This window comes from Ambystoma mexicanum, chromosome 6p (genome assembly GCF_040938575.1).
Source record: "Ambystoma mexicanum isolate Mex_15411 chromosome 6p, UKY_AmexF1_1, whole genome shotgun sequence".
NCBI lineage: Eukaryota > Metazoa > Chordata > Amphibia > Caudata > Ambystomatidae > Ambystoma > Ambystoma mexicanum.
In genome coordinates this window covers 879,765,650-879,788,017 of record NC_090935.1, presented here as the reverse complement: position 1 = coordinate 879,788,017, position 22,368 = coordinate 879,765,650, and the positions used below count along the sequence as shown (strand labels likewise).

The window sequence follows — 22,368 nt, the reverse complement described above, 5'->3', positions numbered from 1 at the left end:
GCAAGGATCCTTCGATCACCTCTAGAATCTCTGCATCTGTAATTTCATCGTCTGTTTCCATTTTTCGTTTTGATTGTTGCTTCCTAAAGTACGTGTGGAATGCGTTTGGCTTAGCATCTGGTGGGATCTTTTCTTGTGTCTCAGCACCATTATTTTGTTGTCCCGTGTTGAATTTGGTAGAGTTTTTTCCGATTATCTTTTTTTGTTTCTGTGATGTGGGACTTGCTTCCGAATTTTTGGAGTTTTCTGACCTCTGTGTCTGAATCTTTTTTCTTTTTAGGGGTTTTATATACTTCCTTTTGGTGCTACCTTGCTTATGGGACTTTAATGACTCTGATGGCTCTATCTGACCTGAGGAATTCAGGTCCGGCCCATCACCGCTGTCGTTGGTTAGGTTTGTAAAGGATTATGTTATTAATGTGTGTCCTGCTCTGAAAAACTAATTTGAAAATTATATTTTATGCATTAAAAGCTTGGGGCAAAATGCTGTTTTTGCTCACACTGCAATGAAGAGCAATGTTTTTAAAGGATTATGTTATTAATGTGTGTCCTGCTCTGAAAAACTAATTTGAAAATTATATTTTATGCATTAAAAGCTTGGGGCAAAATGCTGTTTTTGCTCACACTGCAATGAAGAGCAATGTTTTTATTCATGTAGGGTTAATGTGATGAATGTACATGCGCTCAGTCACCCGTTTCAAATCTACCTGGGTAGATCAGGGCAGAGCCAGGAGCCCTTGTTTTTTCTACTTTCAATTGCATACCCTCCTATTCATAGCCAACTCTTGTGCTCTACGTATGCTTCTTTCAACTGGACTTGCTTGCCATAGGCAGCCTACAAGAACTCTGATCTGGGGGAAGAATCTTGAGATTATCCTACAGTATAAATAGCTAGCAAAGCACATCAAGGCCATCAAGCATCCATAACCAGTACTAATTTCAACACATTTGAGATATTTGTTAATAGAAAGAGGAGGTAGCCCTTCAGGTCCTCCCTTTGGTTCCTTCCTTGGTCCTTTTATTTCCCTACGAACCGCTACATGTGTCCCTGCTCACATCTGCCCTTCTACCTGTTGTCAATGTTTATATACCCTGGTTTGTCATATTTCGTCTACCCATTCCCCCAAACTCACTCTTTTCCTCTTCTCACTGTCCCTTTTCCTCTCATCCAAAACTAGTGTTTGCAACACCATAAGGTGCGGTCACAATTCCCTCAACCATGGACAAGGACTCAGTGCTTCAAGACCAATATGGTGGTAATTCGTGCAAAGTAAAAATAATTATATTTAGAAATCATCTTCCCGTGGCTGTAGACCCACCACAATATTCAGATCATGCTTTTCTATAATACGGAGTCTACGTGCCATGTTTCATTGGGCTTGCTATGGACCCATACACCTACATTGGAATACCCAAGCTAGCAGAGTCGAATCTCTGCCCTTTCATTCTAATTCTCTGCAAACAAGCTCATCGAATATGGAGATCTGCCATCTCCGTTAGAACCTGGATGGACACAAGTTAGTTTTAGCTTCGCTAGTGTCTGGCTAAAGGCGTCTCAAATAGAATGTTTTTCACACAGGAAACTCCGTCGAGCCACAATTTGACATGCAATGCAGCTTTATTTTTTTAAATATATGTTCTAAAAGCATAGAAGTCCGGCTGTACTATAGAATGTTTACTTCAAGACACGTGTGCACATTCAAAAGGTTGGAGAGCATTATTGGTCATTAAAAAGTTGAAGTAGGTTATGACAAATGAGGTTATAAAACTAGCGCATGACAAGATTGCGTGTCTATCAAAAGGAAAATGGCCACAATAACAGAGCTAGAATGTTGGGAGGGCCCCCTTTGTACCGCTACCAAATGTTTAAACTGTGGCCCAACATACAGTAAGGATATAGTTGAGCATTCATTTCACGCATTTTTTTAAATATGCAATTTCTTACAAATGAGGGTACAAATAGTAAAAATGAAACAGTATACTTACTCACTGCCACAATTCCAAGCTTGTTCACCTAATGAAAGACATACAAAGGAGTATAAATTCCTGGTACTTTGAGTGATGTCAAGAACAAACGTCTTAAGTAACATGACAGTATATCTCAAAACAACCAACAAATTGTCGATAAAGAACGCAATGAACACAGAAAATGAAGCCATTTGCATTTTGATCAGATGCTGCCAAGACAGGAAACGTAAGTCAACGTTTGGTTAACCAAAGGCCGTGTATCAGGAACGGAGGACCCTCTGTAACCTGTCAGCGAGTCCAGTAGTCAGACTATGGTATGGTGCAGAAACACGCTATATTCCACTCAGGCGGTTTTTGAAGGCTTGTAAAGATGATGCGCTGACACTTCGCACTGGCAGGGGCAACTAATGATTGCAGGACAACTCATCCAAGCTGGAAGTTTGAACCTTTACACTTTGTATTAATGACCTTATTTAACCCACTAAAATCCATGCATATCGTTTTACATTAAATAAAAGTGTTTAATACTTGCTCTTAAATATTTGTATAAAGTTAGGCTTCCTGCACTATTTCTTTTGAGAACTAAACATTAACGTTTCAGTGCTTTACGCAGAAAATGGTTGTCTATTATTTATTAAGCACAAATGCTACCTCCACAGCTTTAAGGTGCTAGCAACATATCTGAGCATTAATAAACAAATAACATTGAAACATATATAAACGAGTAAAAAGATAAGAACACTAGCATAATAAAATAAAAATCAAGCAGTAGTTGGAAATCAATGAGCAGACGGATAAAAGTAATACATAATGTCAAAGTTTTCTTTTAAAATATCTGTAAACAGTTATAGCCCCTACCCTTTAATAAATGCACAAGAACATTCCACAATGTAATTCCAGCCGCTTTAAAGGTTTACGCTGGTATGCACTTTATTAAATCTAGCGTGCAGAGGTTTAGGGTCATCCCCAGAAAATGAAGTTCTGATAAGAGTAGGGAATGCCTCAAGACCTACCAAAAAGAATTGTCCCATTCCATAAATCATTCTCTGAAAGAGGTTGATCACTCTTGCCTTGATTTCTCACTTAAATGGTAACCCCCCCCCCAAGACTCTTTCAAACATCTGAGATATGGTTGAATTTCCGTAAACCAGATTATATGAAAGGTCTGTTTTGTACAGAGTCAAAGTTGGCTAAAGATTTTTTAGACACATTAAGACAGGCTGAAGAGCAATAATGAAGTTGTGAGCAACCAACCTGGCCGTCAGGGGAAAGGATGTAGTGTTCAATGAGTTGGCAACTCTCAATAATAATTACAAATATGAAAATGTAAGACCTTAACTGTCTGAACATCAAAAAATAACTCCCTATCGAAGATAAGATAAACCCCAACATTGTGCATAGATTTGAAAGGGGCGAGCCAAGCTCAAATAAACACACGAATGTAAACAACCCTTCAGGACACTCTCCGATTTGGCCCATTAAACTGGAACCAATTATTGTATCATTAGTGCACATCTGCCATTTTAGAAGACAATCCTGGACAAGCCCCACCACGGGAGGCATAAAAACATTAAAGTGGACAGCAGACAGTGCTGACTCCCAAGGCACACCACACGTCCCATTTGAAGGAGCAGAGCAGAAATGATCCAGATGAACGTGCTGGCCCATCTCCCTAAGAAAAGGAGCAGAACCAGGACCGAAATGATATCTCCCACCCCAGCCAGATATTGTGGTCAACACCATCTACTGGTCACTGGTTAACGCTGGAAACCAAGGAGCTGCTTTTAGTTCCCGTTTAACCCCCCTATAAACACAGGACAATGCTGACTGAACCCAACCATCCCACCACACCCATCTGAACAACCAACCATAAATACATATATTTTTTTTATTTTATTTGTATATGGTTTATTCAAACCTTTACAAAAAAAACATCAAAAAACAATCATTTTAAACAATCATTAAAAGACAATCATTTAAAATAGAACACAGCGAAAGGGAATGTACACACATTATACATAGACAACTCTACCGACAGAGAAAGACAAGATATAAAATGTAATATGTAATATTCGTTGTGCTCAGACATTACAAAAAAACAATTCATAAACAATTTCATAACCCTGGCAGAACACATTTAGCTATATGGAGTTATGAATTTATAGATTTAAGCTTTTAATAAATCCCTATAGGGCCAGGCCCACATGGGTGGATATTTAAACATCTTTTCCAAGCCCACTCACCCTCAAACATAATAAAGTTGAGTTTTAGGGATTCCAGATATTTTACCCTAAGTGGGTGAAGAATCACACATTCCATAACCAAATGTTTTATAAAGTCTCCTGCTTGGCCAGGCAGAACCTGCAACCAGCCATATCCATGGGGATCACCCCTCTTCTGACCAGGATGTCTCTAGTGGGAAGGACATTCCATCTAGCTCTAAGGACAATGCCGCGATATAATCTATCTGGAAATTGTAAAATAACCTTCGAGGCAGATCCCCGGGCTCTATGTTCATGATTCAAGTGAACAAGTGAAGGATAAGGATTGAATGCATCTACAGTTTCACACCAATCAAAATTGAATACAATAAATACATATAATAAAGGATACAGTATGGATAAAAACTCCACCTTAGTTGCTCTTAATGGCAGACTACCAAAACCTATCAGATTATTGAAGGGCTGGCTGTAAGAATATACAACCGACCCTTAAATCTCAAAAGCACCTTACACCTAATCACCCAATGCCAACAACTCAAGACTACCTCCAGAACAAAGCTTCAAGGAGGCATGTGCATAATCACAGAAAAGCTACTAATGTTGCATCCCCTCAACATTCCATGGTACCGTTACCCATCATACCACACCCCATTTCTGCTATCGGCCTAAAGCTCCACGAAACCACAATTTGTCCCTGCCCCAAGAAATCAAAAATGACAGCTATACAAATAGGCACAGTAAGCAGTAGATCAGATAAAAAAAATGCAAACAATGTCTGCCAATGCAGGAGTACAAATTTAAGGTTGCAAGCTACTACTCAGTCATAAAAGCTCACTCGCCACTTCAATTCTACACATGCACGTTTCTTATTTGCCAAGAGTCAATTCTCTCTAGCTAATGACGGAGGAGTATGTTGCACCCTCACAGAGTTCAACATAGGAAGGATAACCGAAACATGGTTCACTGGCAATTAACAAATAGTAATTGACTCCATAATACAATGTGGCTAGGAAATAAATGTCTCAAATAAAACTTATAAGAGAGGCAGAGTAGCCCTTACGTACCCAGAAACAGCAAGGATATCTCTGGTGAATACATATCTGTCACAGTTTTGAAAAATTAGTGTGCAAACGCTACATTAGCAACATCATCACCATGACAGTCATGTTGGTTTACAGCCCTCCAGACGTGAACCCCTTTTCCCCTGAAATGGTGTTGAGCTTCTGGCTAAAATACAAGCCATCACAAATAAAAATCTATCCAATTGGGAATATTAACTTATTGATCAACCACACAGATAACTCAAATTCCAAACTATTAACCAAAACTATGAATAATCTGGGTTTCAGACCCTGGATTAACAAACCTACAGAGTAAAATAGGAATACCCCTGACAATTCAGGAAAATAAATAAAAAAATAAACAAAAATCGATCTGCAATCTACTAGCCAGTCATACTTGCAACCTCGATTGTACAAATACACAAAGTGCATCATTTTTTGCTCACTAACAATCAATTATTAGCCAATGTAAAGTCAATGTTAAGCCAAAACCATCGCCATAGCCATAATAGGGGCCAGGATCGATTACTGTTGCAGCCCGTTGTCTGGTCTATGTAAGCAAGTACAGACTCCAGAGTAAGAGTCGTGGTAGGCCTGTCCCGTCGAGATCATGTCTCAGATGCTAGGCACTCCCTCCACTGGCTACCAATAGAGGCTCTGGTCAAGTTTAGGGTACTGGACATTACTCTAAGTGTAAACTTGGACTGATGCCACAATACCCGCAGATATATATTCTTGACAAGGTTAACAGTAGGACCCTGAGATCCTGCACTCAGAACTATCTATTTCTCCCCCGGTGCAGAACAGTGAAAGCTGAGAATGGTGCATTCTTTTTGATAGCACCTAAACTCTAGAATCAACTACTGGCAGAAATGAGAAGTCAACGGTCCATACATGCTTATAAGAGACTTGAAAACGCTATTATTCTCGTAATTTGTTGAGGATTTCTAACCCCAGCCTCGATCTTAGTCTTCAGGCATCGTAGTCTACTTAGGGTCGCTCCGAGTGTAGTCTTTTTGTGTCAAATTTGCTTGCGCCTTTATGCCTCTGGGTCCACAGTGCGCAATACAAATGCTGTGATGTAAGTGGCGAGTGACAATGATGTGCCCTGCGAGTTGACATTATCTACTCGTTTGAACTAGACATCAAGCAGACAAGACCTGGTCGGAACGAACTCCGAGCCACCTGCTAATAAACACACAGGAGATCTGCAACCATTATATAAAATAATTGAACCAAAAAGGACAAACGAAAACACCATATCCTTATCAGAACAACAAACAAAGCCATGAAACTAAATTTTGAAGAAAATTTGAAACTGCCAAAGGACAAGAATGCATTCTCTCCACAATAAAAAGGACTTAAACTAGTGTGAGCCCCAGGGCCAGATGGCATGTCAAATCCAGTTTTATGGGCAGACATCTTATTGACCCAGTTTGAACTACTGGCAAAGCAGAAGTAATACCTGGTTCGTGGAAGCAGGCTCATCTCATCCAGGTTTTAAAGAAAGGGGATGGAGGTGATCCACTGAACTACAGACTACTCTCCAAGCTAGATCGGTCCAGAAAAATCTTTGCATCATAAATTGCACTTTAAAAAAGGTATTCACAAATATCTAGTTTTATATAGCGCTACAAAATCGCAGGCATCTAAGCGTTGAAATAACAATGGCTATCATTATGCCACTGTGTGCTACTCAAATTTAAAATCGACCTCGGAAGGATGCTGGGATTCAAACCTGTATCAGCAGCCTGTGCACAGATGTCAGAACGAGCGCTCAGTTCCCCGTGCTATCTGACCGGCAAACGGATAAATAATGTACTGATTGGAATCTTCCTACAGCAACTATAGCAGATGGGCAAACACCCTAGAAGATGTAATCTGGCGCAAGATTCTGTCCGTCTAACGCTACCCCAATATAAGCAATTAGACTTGAAATGGGGTTAACATCTTCGGCCACCTTGATTAAGATCAAGAGAGGGAAATTATATATTAAAATAATGTGTGCAGAGAAAGATTCTATACTAAGGAAGGAAATCGCAAACACTTCTCGCTCAGCGTTACTAGATACTAAACAGAAAGCCCTACTGCCAGAACTGGGGGTTAAACTAAAACAGAACACAGAAGGTCTTCCTAGCAGATATCCATATTACTTTTTATTTCATCTTTTACCTTTGTTTGGCAAACCAATGCTCGCATTTTCCAGAGAGCAGATGTATAGTTGAATTTCTTTTTCTTTTATTTCTAATTTCATATACTTAATAGCCAACACTTTACAAAGATGGTGTATATATATATCCACACCGATATCAATTTCCCTCTCCGGTACTTCGGCGTATATGTAAATTAAATTTAATTCATTGCCTGTACTTGCAACTAAGAGTGCCTGGGAGCGAGTCCTGAAGGAAAAGCGTTTTTTGTAGATTGTGTGCTGACCCGTGCAAAACGGAGACTAAGAAATCACATCATGATCAACTATCATGAACACTTATTCTTTGTATTATGCAAAACATGTTGAAAACCTAAAAATAAAAGGATCATGGATGAAACATTTTGGATAGATTGTGTCTCGGATCATAGTTTGGCCTTGACAGTTGCAATTACGAAAGTATGGCAAGTCGTGAAAAAAAAAAAAAAAAAAACTATGCCTTAAGGCAGTACAAATACAGCTATTTTAATGGAAATAATGGAGGGAGAGTTATAGGTGTTTGGCATGATTATTCTCTGAGCGTTCTTTTTTTTGTCATTCACTTTGTGGGATCTGCTTCTTGAGCTCTTTGGTGTTACCCGTTCATTTTTGGTTATAGATTTGGCTACATTGACTGTTAGTTGTACTGCTTGTGATGATCAACTGATAATGTGTTTAAATATTTCTGTAAATGCATTGTGTGAATTCTATTAAAATTGTATTTTATCTCTATTTATATTATAATTTCTTGTGTGAAAAGTTAAGCTTATAACTGAAACGCACAATAAAGAAAGAATCTCTAAGACACTGGACATTATGGCACCAAAGAAACTTAAGAATAAAAACCTTAACCAAAATCAATAACAAATGGTTTGATGAAGAACTGGCCTCCCTTAAAAAGTACAGACAGCAATGTAGAAAACACAGAAAATCCAAGTCACCCAATGACATAGTGGAACATAAAATTCATAGCAGGTACCATTGGACCATTGCAAGAAATAAAAAAAGTTACTATCAAAATCTTGTCTCGTCTGCTCAATGTAAAACTAAAGAAGTTATCGAAATTTAAAATGAACTAACCCACACACAGCAATTACTTAATCAACCCAAATACTAAAGAGGAACTCGTAGCTACCTTGCAAAGGGCTCTCTGGAAGAAAATCCCCAAATTCAAGCCAACATTGAACAGAATAAACAATCAGATGGAGCAGCAACCATAAATCGGGCCCAACAGCCTACGTTTATGGAATTCAACTACAGTAAATCTGAAGAGCTGATTAAGAAATGAAATGTCTCAGCTGAACACCTTAACCATGCTTGCTACCCTGATAAAAGAAAACATATGGTGGAAGCACTGCCCACATTTTGTAGCACATCACTAACATTGGGCAGTATCCTGCCATTACTAGAGGCAGTCACCATAACATACCTCCTAAAAAAAGTTGAATGTAGACCTAGAGTCACTTGGAAACTAAAGCTGCACAGCTAAATTTAATTTACTTTCATTGCTAGAAATTTGAGAAAGATAAATGAATGTAATTAATCTGTTAAAAGTGCTTAATACTGGGGACGAGTCTCTAAGTGCGGGACCAGAATTTGAACCTGTGTTGCTCTGCGTTGTCCTGCTTCTGAGACAAGCATGTTACCCCAAGCAATCCTCCAGGCGCCTAACTACCAACATATGGGTCCTCCACAGTGAAGAGAACATCCTACTTCATTAAAAACCAATCTGGTTTTCGCTCAAACAGGAATAGAGAAACAAATTTCCATTTCAATAAATAGGACATTCTAAAACCACTTGACAACAATACACCAACAAGTCATGGTATTTCTTTATCTTTCGACTGCCTCTGGCACAGTCAACCGTCAGACACTATTACAAAGAATAAAAATGGAGATGGAAATCACTTGAAGCGTATCATCAACTACCTTGATGTCCACACACTGAATATTTTAAATTAGAGACTTCAACTGTGCCATTTTCCCCTTAAAGTGGGGTGTCCCCAGGGCTCGATCTTATCCCATTGGCTATTTGAGATTTACATTAAACCTCGAACAGACAATAAACTCTTCTCAAATTCTTTCCAATTATACACAGGCGTTTCTCATACTATTGAGCCTGGAGACAGATAAAGAATCAGCATAGACGTGAAATCCTCCAGGGAATCTGGGAATGGCCCACTACTACTATAACAAAGAGTGTATATTTTTCAGTGCAGCTGTGTATTGCCATCTTTTGGGCCCAACTGCCAGCCCACCCCTCCTAAGAGCAAAGGCCGACTGCTTGGCTACAGTACCCATTGGTCTAGATCAATGGCACACTGTTCTCCATTAGGATAGAGCAATGGAAAAATAGCACCAACATTTCAGTGGGATATTAGTAAGGGAGAAGAGGGGAGTAAACAACTGGAGAAAGAAGGACACGTAGTAGGGAGGTGGGGGAGGAGAGGGGCGCGAAGCACTGGCCTCCATCCATCCATCAGGGAATTGGTACCTCTAGGGAAACGATAAAAAGTCGCTTGGATGTTTTTGGTCGCATTTGTTCGATTTCATTTCAGTTGTGTGGAGTGTGACCCGAATGAGTCCAATCCCCAATAGTGTTTTTTTGGCAAGTTACAGGTCGGCTCCTGGTATGTTCATTTAATTTTAGGGTGCCCTCCATTGGGTTGAAATTGCCATGAGTAGATGCATAAAATTGGTTGAGGTTTTATTGCTGGTGTTAGTTGAAGAGCCAGGTTTTTAGCGGTTGTCTGAAGGTCAGGTGGTCTTCTCTGCAGAGCGCTTCCGTGTTTGATTTAGAGGAAGGAGAAGGAAGATCCTCTGTGCCATTTTGGATTGAAGTGTGGCACCATTATCAAGGTATTGCGGAAGATACAAAGAGTATTGAGTTGAATTCTCCACTTGGTTAGATGACAGTGGTTGCCATTGATTGAGTAAACCCACGTCGACATGCATGAACCCAATGAGCGAATCCCACACATTGAAGTAAAACATCAAAATGTATTAACATGAAAATCAATTTAAAGTAATTAAAGCATAAAATAATGACAAACATGAAATGAAATGCATGTCCAAAAATTAATTCCTCAAAAAATCTAAAGTAATCCAAAAGAAAAATGGCCAAAACTCTGTCCACCAAACCCAAATGAAACGCAAAAATGTAAATCCATTGATCCATGGTGAAATTAAATTAAAATGTCCAAATAAATCCAACGTCCAACTATGTACAATCCATTTTTCAAGGATCCATGAGCCCAACGAAATAAATGAAACCTATCTAATAACCTACCTAACAAAAAAACTATATACAAAAGTGTGGGGGGCATAGTCCAAAAGCCCCAAAATAAAAAAAAGAAAAAGGAAACCTAACACTATAAACTATTTACAATGGCGGCAGGCAATTCCTGCAGCTCACTCAGTGATGTTTTCGGCCAGGGAATCATCGAACTCCATGTCTATTTGCTGGAGGCGGGCCTCTGTCCTGGCCCCGAGGTCTCGCAGGGAGGCACTCATGGCCTGTTCCAACTCACTGGAGACTCTGCACAAAGCCATATCAATAGAGTCACAGGGAAGCCCTGAGGGTAGAACTCCATAACATCAGGGAGACTCTGCTTGAACTTGAGGCTTCCCGAAATTTTAGGGCAGAACAGCAGCTGGAGCAGCTCACACGTTCGCTCTCAGCTGAGCTGCAGGCAACCCCTGAGGAGATCCGGGCATCACGCAAGGCCCTGCGTGCAGAAATAGAGGCAACCCATGAGGTGCTGCATGGGGATCTCCGCACCATCATCCTCCAGAATCAGACCTTCCAGACCTGCATGCTTGCTGCCACGGAGGACCATACCAGGGCTTTGTGTGGCCTGCCTCCCATTGCACCACCACCTCCTGATGCAGCAGCAGAGGGTGAAGAGACCGACAGCAGTTCTCCCACAATGGCATAGCCGTGCAGGCCATGAGCCACTGGAGGTATTTCCCCCCCCGACCCCCAACATCCACGCAGGTGGGTGTTGGTGTGCACCCTGTCCTCAAACCTCCTGGGTGACACCCCCCACCCGCCACATGGCCACTTTAGATGGTTTTTTTTTTTTTTTTTTTTTTAACAGTGTGTTGCCTTGTGTGGCTCCCGTGGGCATCCACTGTGTATTCCGGATGAGCACATGCAGGCTTGTCCTGAGTTTGGGTTAGATGCTTGGGTTCGTTACACACACACCCCTCCTGCTTCCCGTTTCCATGGGCTTGCAAAGGGTGTGACCAAGTGACAGTGACTTACACGGTGACATTGGGCTCTCTTTAGCTGTGTGGGCATCCCTAGTGGGTATTGTTGTTGTATTGAACACTGCATGGTGTATTGATATGTGCTTGTGCATCCATATCTTCCTCAAAATTTGCAGGTACCTTCTTCATGTCTTCACAAGGCCGTCTCCTTTGCAGATGGAGTTCATGTTGTATGCAGTACACTGACACATTTGCGTGGCAGCAACACTCTGCAGTTGGAAGGGGTCGATGTGCTGGCTTATTCAGGTTGTAAGACTACCACTACTTTGACGTTGTACTGTCATGTTTTTGCAATGTTTCATGCTGTGTTGGTGATAAGTATTTGGTCATGTGTGCTGTTTGTTATCGATTACTGGGAGCATATTGTCTGTGGGCTATTTCCATTTGGGACAGTGCACTTTGTGACACTTGTGTCAGGTCTTGTGCATTGCTTTGTTTGCTTTCACATTGCATGACATGCCATGGTGTGTTGGGTGGCGGAGATGGGGAGGGGTTGGGTGACATGGCGCTATTTTCATGTTGTATTTTGCTAGGAGGTAGTCACTCACGCAGCATGAATGTATATCTTTTAATGACACAGCATTGGTTGTCTTTGGGTAGGTAGGGATGCACACAATGTAACACTTCCAGGTGACCAATCTCAGGCTGGTATGGTTGTGACAGTTGACTGTCCCTTATGTCATCATCATTGATTGTCAGATGGTATGCGCCAGGGCTGTGTGCACTCCACAGGGGTGCGATTTTAGGTGAAGTAATTAACCACCAGCTGCGTACGGGCTGCCTCACCACATGCCGTTTCCGCTCCCATGCGCAGCGGCCGTGCCTGTGGTTGGGGATGTGGGGGCACCACCATGTCCACCGGCAGACCCCGGCGTGTTGCAACGTTGTGCAGGACACATGCTGCCACCATGATCCTGCACACTACTGGGGGAGCATATAACAGCTGCCCACCAGAACGGTCAAGGGAGCGAAAGCGTGACTTGAGCACTCCGAATGTGCGCTCCACTATGCCACGGGTTGCAATATGGGCTGTGTTGTATCTTACCTCGGGTGGTGTGGTGGGGTGCCGAATTGGCGTCATCATGTGGGTGCTCAGAGGGTAGGCACTGTCCCCTGGGGAGGTGATGATGGGTATCATTAGTGGGGTTGTGACATTACTCAGTAGCTGACATGCATGCATGTGCAGTGGCATTTATACTCACCAAGCAGCCATGTATCGCCATGCCGCCCAGCTTCTAGGTCCCGGTTTAGGGTTGACATTCTGTATATGAAACTGTCATGGGTGGACCCTGGATAGTTGGCATATACTGAGGTAATGATTCCCTTGGCATCACATACTACCTGCACGTTGATGGAATGCCAGTGCTTGCGGTTTCTATAGATGTGCTCTGATGCCCTGGGAGGACGTAGAGCCACATGGGTGCAATCAATGGCACCTAGCACTTTGGGGAAGTGTGCCACCCCTTAAAAATCCTGGGCAACAGCCTGCCTTTCTGCAGGTGTTCTGGGCAGGTATATGTGCCTGCGGACTGAGGGGCGTGCAGTCATGATGGCCAGAACCTGGTGTAGGCAGCGTGACTGCGTGGCCTGCGACACCCACCCCAGTATGGCACTTGTCCGCTGAAATGACCCAGTAGCCAAGAAGTGCAGTACATTGAGCACCTTTTCCAAGGGGCTCAGTGCTTGGGAGCACAGGGTGGGTGATGTGAGGTCATCCTCCCACTCACTCACCAGGTCGAGTATTATGTGAGGTGGAAACCTGTACCTCCCATACACCTGGTCATCAGGCATCCCAAAAAGGCTGGTTCTGGGTGTAAATATTCTGGCCCCGACTCTCCTCCTCCTCCTGCAATATCCCACGACCACTGCTACGAGGAACGGTATATTCATCATAGTGTCTGAGCTTGTTTGTTGTTTGCGCGCACTTTTATGTTGCGTGGGTCCATGTACGCCTGCTTCCTGCTGGCGTATGCGTTTCTGGATTAGCGCGTCTTTTTTGGCGCACGCGTTAGCCCCGTTCGATTCCATGAATACGTGTTGAAGGCGCGCATGTGGGCGTTCGGCGCATTTGTCTCCTGTACTTCCACCATAACGCCCACATTTTCACGCGTTGTTCCCCATTCCGCGTGTTACACCCCGTGTTCCGCCTACGTTTGTTGTGTGCGCTGCGCTGAGTGTGCTTTCGCTGTGCGCATAGCGCACACTGTTTGATGACGTGTGCACCACGCAGGATTTTAGCACACATCCATGGATTTACACACGCACGGACTTCCATGAATCGCTGTGCGCGGGTTACGCTGCGATTTTCGCACTTGCGCTGCGATTCGCATGCTTCGCACACTTGCGCGGAAATTTTCAGCGCACATTAATTCCATGAATCGGCCTGAAAATGTAGCCGTGCAAACAGTTAATATTCTGCTATCGGGCACAAAATACAGTTGAGCAACAGCAAATTGTGAATAATTAATATAGCAAAGCAAACTATATTGTGAAATGAAGGAGTGGAGTACAGTTGGGCAATAGCTGATCTAGCTGTGTAGAAAGAGTCTTGCAGTGCAGAACTCCATCCGACCATGTAACAATCTGGTAATGCAGCAATAATCTGAGGAAATCAGGTAGTGAAGTATGGTTTGTCGTGAACTAATCTACCAGTGCAAAATTAGTCAATCAATGCAAATAAATAATATTAAATAATCACAGGGAGAAGAAAAGTTGGGCAGTACGCTGTGTAAAAGTTAATCTAAAAATGCAAAACAATATATATGCAATCAATTAATGAAGAAGTGGGACAATAAATGATTTAGATGTGTAGAATCATCTAGAAATGCAATACTTAATTCGTGGGGAGTATAGAGGGTAAGCGAGCCAAGTACAACTGGTCAATAAGCAACCTAGTAGTGCAGATGAAGTATAACAATATCATACAATCAAGGAGTAAAGGACAGATGAGCAATAACTAATCTAAATGTGCAATCATTAATAATTATCTGTTTTTATATTTACTGTGCTGTACTTTTATCCTCATGCTGTTAACCTTTCCTCTTGTAACTGTAATCTACAACTGTAACTTGTAAGCTTAAAGTATTCTTGACTACACGCCCGGTATAATCGTGTCTATCCCTTCCTGTGGATTTGGGAATGCCTGTCCTGTTAATAGGTAAGCAGGAATGCAGATTGGAGAAAACCATCAAAGAAAACAGCAACTTCTTCACAGATACCTTCGGGTCTGGCGCGCGCTACAAATAAACAAACATTGCAATGACAAAGTCAAACTGCCCATATAACAATTCATTGTGCAATGCAATAATGAATCTGGAGTAATCAGGCAGCAAAGTATGGCTGGGCACGAACTAGCCTGCCAGTGAAAAATATAACAGCACAAACAATATTATGCAATTAATGAGGCAAATACAAATGAGCAATGACAAATGTTGCTGAATTAACGTGCATTGCAATAATTAATCTAGATATCCCAAAAAATCAAGCTGCAATTAATTAATCTAGGCCAATCATTGTTGGTCAATAATCAAGCTGTGAAAATTAGCCTGAAAACGCAAACACTATTGTACAGTCAAAGTGCAAGACACCATTAGGCGAAAGCCAATGTATAATGAAAAAATAATTAAACGCTCAATGTAGCAATTAGTTTAGGGTAATCAAGGACAGAACTAGAAGGGTTTTTCTCCCTTATCCGGATGTGGACTGGTGAACTGGATCTCACGGGTAGTAGGAGCAGGGCTTGAGCAACAAAGCAAACAGGCAAACCAGCATCACCCTTTGTCCAGGCCCTTCGCCGGCTACTCTAGGTGCCCTGGAGGGTCATGTCACCCTATTTACAAATTTGCTGCAAGGAACCGCCGAGGCAGCAGGGAGATCTTTGGGTAGTGGTGTAGAATATCCATCTGCAAGGAGAAATCTCCCACATTTAAAAAAAAAAAAAAGGATTTAGGAGATCTAGTAAATGGATTCCGACATGAAGTAAGATCTGCTGAACACTCACTTTTTTGAGTTTGTACCCAGATGAGCCCGCCAGCCTTTACATGGATAATTTAACATACCAAAAAACATTGGGAAGGAAACAAAATAAATAAATAAACAAAAAAGAAAAAAAAAAAAGGTACAGTTGCTGCTGGGCATCAGTAATTGGTACGCCAGAAGCATGTTAAAAGAAATGGGATTACACGTTTCAAAAGTGCCCTAGCCGATTAGTTTGCTAAAAAGCATTACCCCATTTTTGGTTAGCAATCCTCGTACAAATGTCCTAGCAGCCTACACATTGGATGGTACATTCTTGAGCATATCAGGAAGGTGGTCTCCAAAGGATTCCTAGAACCAAAGTTATTCTAAATGCTCCATTCGACTTTTTTGGAATAAAAACTGGAATCCATTCGAAAGTAAAATTGGCTTCAATATAACTGTACGTCCTCAAGGCCTTGTGACAGTTTGTCTAAATATAATAGATCTATATCTGGCTCGATAAAGTGGCCAATGTGGAGGTAAAGTTACAAAACCTATCTGGCTCATTTTATTGTCCACTGGTTTCTAGTGACTAATACAACAGTCAGAGGCTTTATCGCTGTCAGGGTCAGAGTTTCACCCACAAGAAACTGCTGGGTCCAGACCTAGATGCTCCCTTTCTTTCTCCGCTGGGAGGGCTTTGCGCCTTTCCAAAAAGTACAAGATATGCCCGCAGGGAGTAAGGAAACCCTGCCAGAACAATGGGGTAATACACCAGGGAGATAATTACTGGAGTGTCTTTATATAGAAAACATAATACCGGGATGAGGGGTCAGGAGGGTTGGAAGTAGTGTGCGGCTTAGGTGAGGTTCTGTTGCCAAAGGAAGTGTAGTGCCATCTTGAAAATATTTATGTTACACTTACTTCCCCTCCAAAGTTCCTGCAGACAAGGTACTCTGGGAACAGACATCAGTAGGCAAAGCTATTGCTACAACAGCAAGGATTTGAGCCTTATAGAATGCTTGCAATAGACCAACCAGCTGTGGTAAAATGGATTACAATGGGATGAGATTACCACACCCTTAATTTCATCATCTATGGGTTCAAGAAGGATTTTGCTTGAACTTTATTTGGGTACAGTCTGCCGAACGTCGTCAGCAAATGGGTTGAAAACAAAGCTTTACAATGACAGAGTCATACCCCTCCCCTCGACCACTTAAAAAGAACACAAAGTGACTTGCTGCTGAGATACGGACACCCAGAACTCTGCCTACTGGAGTGGCGGCTCTGCAAATATTGTCTGCAACCTTTCCAGCTAGGAAGGGCAGAATGTGGGGTCTTTTCTTAACCTCAGAGCTTCTTGCAAACAGGTCCCATTTCAAAAGGTTACAATGCATCCGTCTTTCTAGGTCTGCCTCTCCCTCACAGATGCACTGTACCCCACTGTACCCGATGAATGTACAACAAAACAAGCATCTGCGTGTTGGCAGATTAGGGAAAGGGGGCAATCTTTAAATTCCACTCATTACCATAAACTATAATCCAAGGGTTATGGGAGGCAATAACCTTTGGTTCAGCGAAAAGACTGCTTGACATTTGAGGATCGCAGTCACCCATTTGACCTTTCTTAGTATGTTGGTTGGCAGGCTGAAAGATGCCTGAAACCTCACCTTGACATGCTAAGTTGCCTGATGAGACTTTTGCCTGTCGTGGGCCAAGCAAGGCATTTGTCAGGAGTTCATTGGGAATAAGATAGCACCCCTGCCCCTTTCTGCCAGTGATGTACTCTGTTGACTCTCGCAATCCTCCAACTATCCTCATGTTGTCCAAAAAGAACCCCACACCCCGTTAACCCAACTCACGACCCCCAAAACTCACCAGATATAAGGCAAGTGTTAATTCCTCAAAAGTCTAGTACCATGGTCTGAAAGGTGGGGGGCAGCTGCACGATTGTGAAGGGAATTTTGCTGGTAATGAGAGAAATGGGCTTTGAGTGGGAGAGGGAAGATAGGATTGATTTGCCGATAATATTGCAATCCCGAGATTGCATTATCTGTGTTCCCTTGCTAGGTAAGGGTCTCTGGAAGATTCCCTTACAAATCTGTGTGCCACAGCTACATGATGGAACCTGGGAAAAAGGAGGAATTTTTTATTCATCCACATTTGAAGGGCTGTTCTTACAAAATTAGAGAGGGGCTGTCAGGGATTAGCAAAAGGTATGGACAATAACCGCAGGTGTGTCTCCTGGAGCCAGGAAGGTACTGCTCACCATCCATTAGCAGCCTTTTAAACTACGAAAGAGGGTAAGGAAAGGCTGCTTTTCTAGATTATGTGGGGCATTCTTTTTTTATTTTTATTGGATTTGGTTAATTCAAACCTTTACAAAAGACATAGAATCAATAACAAACAGAAAACCACATCAAATACAAGAAAAGAAATCAACATCAACTATTTCATATCACAAATAAAGAGAAATACCACCATAATAAAAGAAAAAAATACCAAAAATAAAATAACATCTAAAAATAGCAATTATTTGATCTGGTGGTGCAACAAATCAGAATATTCCCTAAAATCAAAACTCGGTCATCCAGAGTTCCCCAAAAGATTCAGAGAGCAAACGGGTAGCAAAAGGCTCAGTGTTAACAAAATATGACATGTCCCAATACAGCAGGTAGACTAATTCCAGCCTATAAGTGCAGAAATTCAATGAAGCCAGTTAAGGCCAGCCCTTTACGTATGTTGTGGTTGTGAAGGCAATATTTCCATATTAAGTCTTCATCATAGAGATAAGAAGACATTACCAATTGCTTTAGGAAATTAACTCAAAGGCCTTCTAAGGGGGGCATTCAAGGACCAGGTGCCCAATCCAATTTTCCTCGGCAGAACCTATAAGCGGCATTCTCCGGAGCGATAAGGGATCTCTCAAGTTGGATTTCTCTTGTGGGGAGCAGGTTCCACCTTACCCTCAGGAGAATACCTTGATAGAATCAGTTAGGGAATTGTATCAGAATCCTAGATAAAGTGCCTCTTCTTCTATGCTCATGTGTCAGATGACTCATCGATGGGTAACAATGGAATAGATCGGTGTTCAATGCCCAATCATGGTCAAATAGGGCCCACTTGGTCCCCACCGGGTTATTAAAGTTTCCACAGTCATTCCAATCTCAGCCAGAATTAAGTCTGCTCGAATTCTTAGGGCCTTTAGTACCTGGGAATTATCAAGATTTCGCCACATTAGCTGGTAAAGAGAATCGGGTATGGGCGAAATAATTTTGGAATTGAGAACCAGAAGAGCCCATTGAACCAGAGCCCATAATGACACTAGTCCCAGATCAAAACGAATTGCTGCGATTGGTACTGCGTTCGGGACTCCCATGATGCGCCTCCAGATTTTCCCCTGAATTCTGTTCAACACATTCAGAGGTTCTCAGATCTTAACTCTAGTCCATAGATCATCTTAGGGACTATTTTTCCCCTCGTAGAACATCCTCGAGGGTTTCAAAGAAAATCTACCAAACGTGCGATCAATTTGGAGAACCTGGAACTCCAGAATTTTTGCCTTATGTAACAAGATCTCATTCGCAGATTTAATGCATCTAGCCCAGGTAACGGATCGACTCAACCAGCCTCAGTGGCATGGCGCCCACATAACACACAGAGCCTATAGTTGGGCCCTTTTTTTTTTTTTTTTTAAATGCAAGGATCTTTGTTTTCGTTGGATTGATAACTAGCCCGTTGTCATTAGCAAAAGTTTCAAAAATGTTCAACGATCTTTGTAGCCCTACCTTAGTGCAGTCAAAGATCAAGAAATCGTCTGCATAGATTAGGCAGACAATTTTCTCCTTTGCCGATTCTTGGGGCAACTAAGCCCTCATTAGCCAGGGATATAGTTACTTCCGAGAAATACTGGTTGAAGAGCCAAGGCGCTAAAACGCAGCCTTGTCTCACCCCCTGGAAGTAACATATTCTTCGATAGATCCCCCTTCTGATTCAATCGAACCTGGATACTGCAGTTTTCATAGACCCCCCGAAATAAGTCGTAGCAGCCCCTCCGGCAGCCCCCACTTGGTTAATTTGGCCCAAAGCCTGCCTCGATCGATGGAGTCGAATGCGGCAGTTAAATCAATTGATGCCATAAACGTGCAGCCCCTTGGTAGATTACAGGTCTCCTCTTGGATAAATTTCAGGGACAAATCCATTGATGTTAGCTGAGTGTCCCTTTCTAAAACCAGTCTGGAATTGGTTTAGCGGGTGGTAAATAGATGACCACTCTTCCAAGTGTCAGAGCAGAAATGCCGAAAAGATTTTGCAGTCGGCATCGATCAATGAAATTGGACGATAGTTGCTAGGATCAGTCCTGCCCCCACACTTGAAAATCAGGATCACGTGTGCAGTATTCCATGAACTAGGAGTAGTTCCAGTGGAGATGATATCCTTAAATTCCTGTGGGGGTATAAGTGTTTGATTTATAGCACGCACATTCTTAAACACTGTACACAAAATAATCACAGTACAATAAAATTAAAGTTGATCCACGTGTTATGAAGTGCTAGGCAGGAGGAGATAGTAATAAGTGGTGAGTGTAAATAGCTGCGGAAGTGGCATATAGATCAAACGATGTTAAAATGTTTACATTTCTCTACATGCTTCTCCACACTGCAAATGCAGAATTCTTATATCTTAGTGCTTATTTGTTGTGCATTTGTTAAGCGCTTATACAGTAAGTCAATTCTGTTTCAAAGCGCCCACAGGGCAACAGGGAAGGAACATGCGATTGAAGCAATAATACAGTGGATGATGAGGAACAAACCTACTATGCCTCGTTATTGTTCAGAACGCAAAAGTGAAGCGAGAAAAGGGGAAGTGGGGATAGGTGCTGGAACGTCCGTGCTCATGGACCGGCAGAATATGAAGTGCATAGTAAGATGTAGGGTCATGCGACCTGGAGCCACATTGGGTAGATAGTGCAAGCCTACAAGCCTACAGGAAGGAGGCCGGTGGGTGCCAAGATAAGTGCTGCGAGGTAGGCAGAGGGTGGGGCGATTGGGTGTGGGAGGCCAGGACCCCATAGGATACATAAGGGTCCTGGTCACCAATCACAGCGACTTTGACACTGTTACTAGACACTAGTTCTCCATCCCAACCACCCCCCCACCCCCACTACCCCCTTGTGGTTAGTAATATGCACTGGATTTCCATACATTGAAAACATACAGGCTCCGAGACTAGGGTGCAAACAGTTATGGAATTGCCAGTTTCCAAGTTGGCAACACTTGCATTTTCGAATTTGGGACAAGGTGCATTTCCCTATTCTCTCACTCAACCAACATTATAGAAATCTTGAATCTACTACCAATCACAATATTTTATATTCGCATATCCTAACGCTGACTTTTTTTGTCCACTTTCTAACATAACCTATTCCATATATAAAGTTAAAGACAATGTAAGGTTGCATGCTGGCATGAGGGAATGTTCCTTTTCCCCTGCGCCTCCAATCATGTCTGCTGTCAAAAGGATGATTGTGATGCATCGCCCTCTACTCTCTAATGCCACTCCGGCCTGCATCCCTTACCCATATAAACTTCAGGCAGCGGTCTTGGCCATTCCCGTTCAATGCATCCTGGAACTTGTAGACGACTTGTGATTATTATGAGAAATGAATATTCCAGAATACAAAGCTCAAATCCATGCATGCCAGCATGAGCACCCCATGGCATATTGGCATGTCCGCAAGCGATCATCACTGGGAAAGTTGGACGAGCATTTTCCCAGTTATCAAAATATGCTATTTGGTGAAGCTGCCAGCAGATCAGCGTCGGGACACAGCTAACATATGCAAAAAAATGCCTGCTGCCACCCTCCTTTCTGCTTACATTAAAGGTGTGGAAGGCTCGCCCGACGCAGGTCACAACGTAGAACTCGCGGTGTCTGCGGTGATATCGTAGCACGTGAGGTAGGTGGTTGGAGTAAAGTCCCAGCGCCCTGAATCCCTTAAAGATTGCGCTTCCACGACTACGACTCTGCCTCTGTAGCTGGTCAGACATTTCCACACGAGCCTCTTCCATTTTCCTACTGTCACGCCGCGGAGTAGAAACTAGTCAGCCAGGCTACATGTGCTGTATTGCAGAAGAGAGAGTAGTATAGAAACAAGCGAACGACAAAGAAATGGGACTAAAACGGTGAGCAAAGCTCTCCCTCCCCCCTGCAACCTTTCAACTTCTTTACAATTCCGAATCCACGGACTGAGTGCTTTTCAAGAGTAGAGCGTGTCGAGCAACGTTTAAAACGCAGCTAAAAGAGGATGTAATACTTTTTATAAAATACAAATATTAAAATATAGTTTGTTTCAACGGTTTAAGTAAAACATGTATATTCTATATGTTAGCGTTGTTTATATAGTTAAATGAATTCCGGCTTTCTACCAGTCCGGCTGGTCAGGTATATCGCCAATTTACTGAGCCGTTAACAACCTCTTTTCAAGATGGCTGCGCTGTTGAGTTACGAGAGCGACAGAACCAAAACGAAGCTTTTTTCTCTTTCACATACTCTTTATTAGTGGTCAGTGACATACACATGTTGCAGGAACGGTGAGAAATCGAAGAGATGTGACGACAAAAATACATGGGCAATAACATAAATTGTACATTGTATTCTTCACAATTTTCTCATGTCCTGCACTGTCAGGGCTGTTTCG

The 22,368-nt window shown here is 42.3% G+C and overlaps 1 protein-coding gene across 1 annotated transcript in view; it reads right to left on the bottom strand.

Moving 5' to 3' along the window:
• The window catches only part of WDR36 (WD repeat domain 36), an 804,166-nt gene extending 782,347 nt beyond the window's left edge, over nucleotides 1–21,819 (bottom strand). The window contains exons 1-2 of the mRNA XM_069625487.1: nucleotides 21,548–21,819; nucleotides 1,987–2,014 (exon numbers count right to left, since the gene is read on the bottom strand). Coding sequence (XP_069481588.1) covers nucleotides 1,987–2,014; nucleotides 21,548–21,739 — 220 coding nt within the window. The 5' untranslated portion in view covers nucleotides 21,740–21,819. The remainder of the gene's footprint in view (nucleotides 1–1,986; nucleotides 2,015–21,547) is intronic.
• Nucleotides 21,820–22,368: the final 549 nt, after the last annotated feature.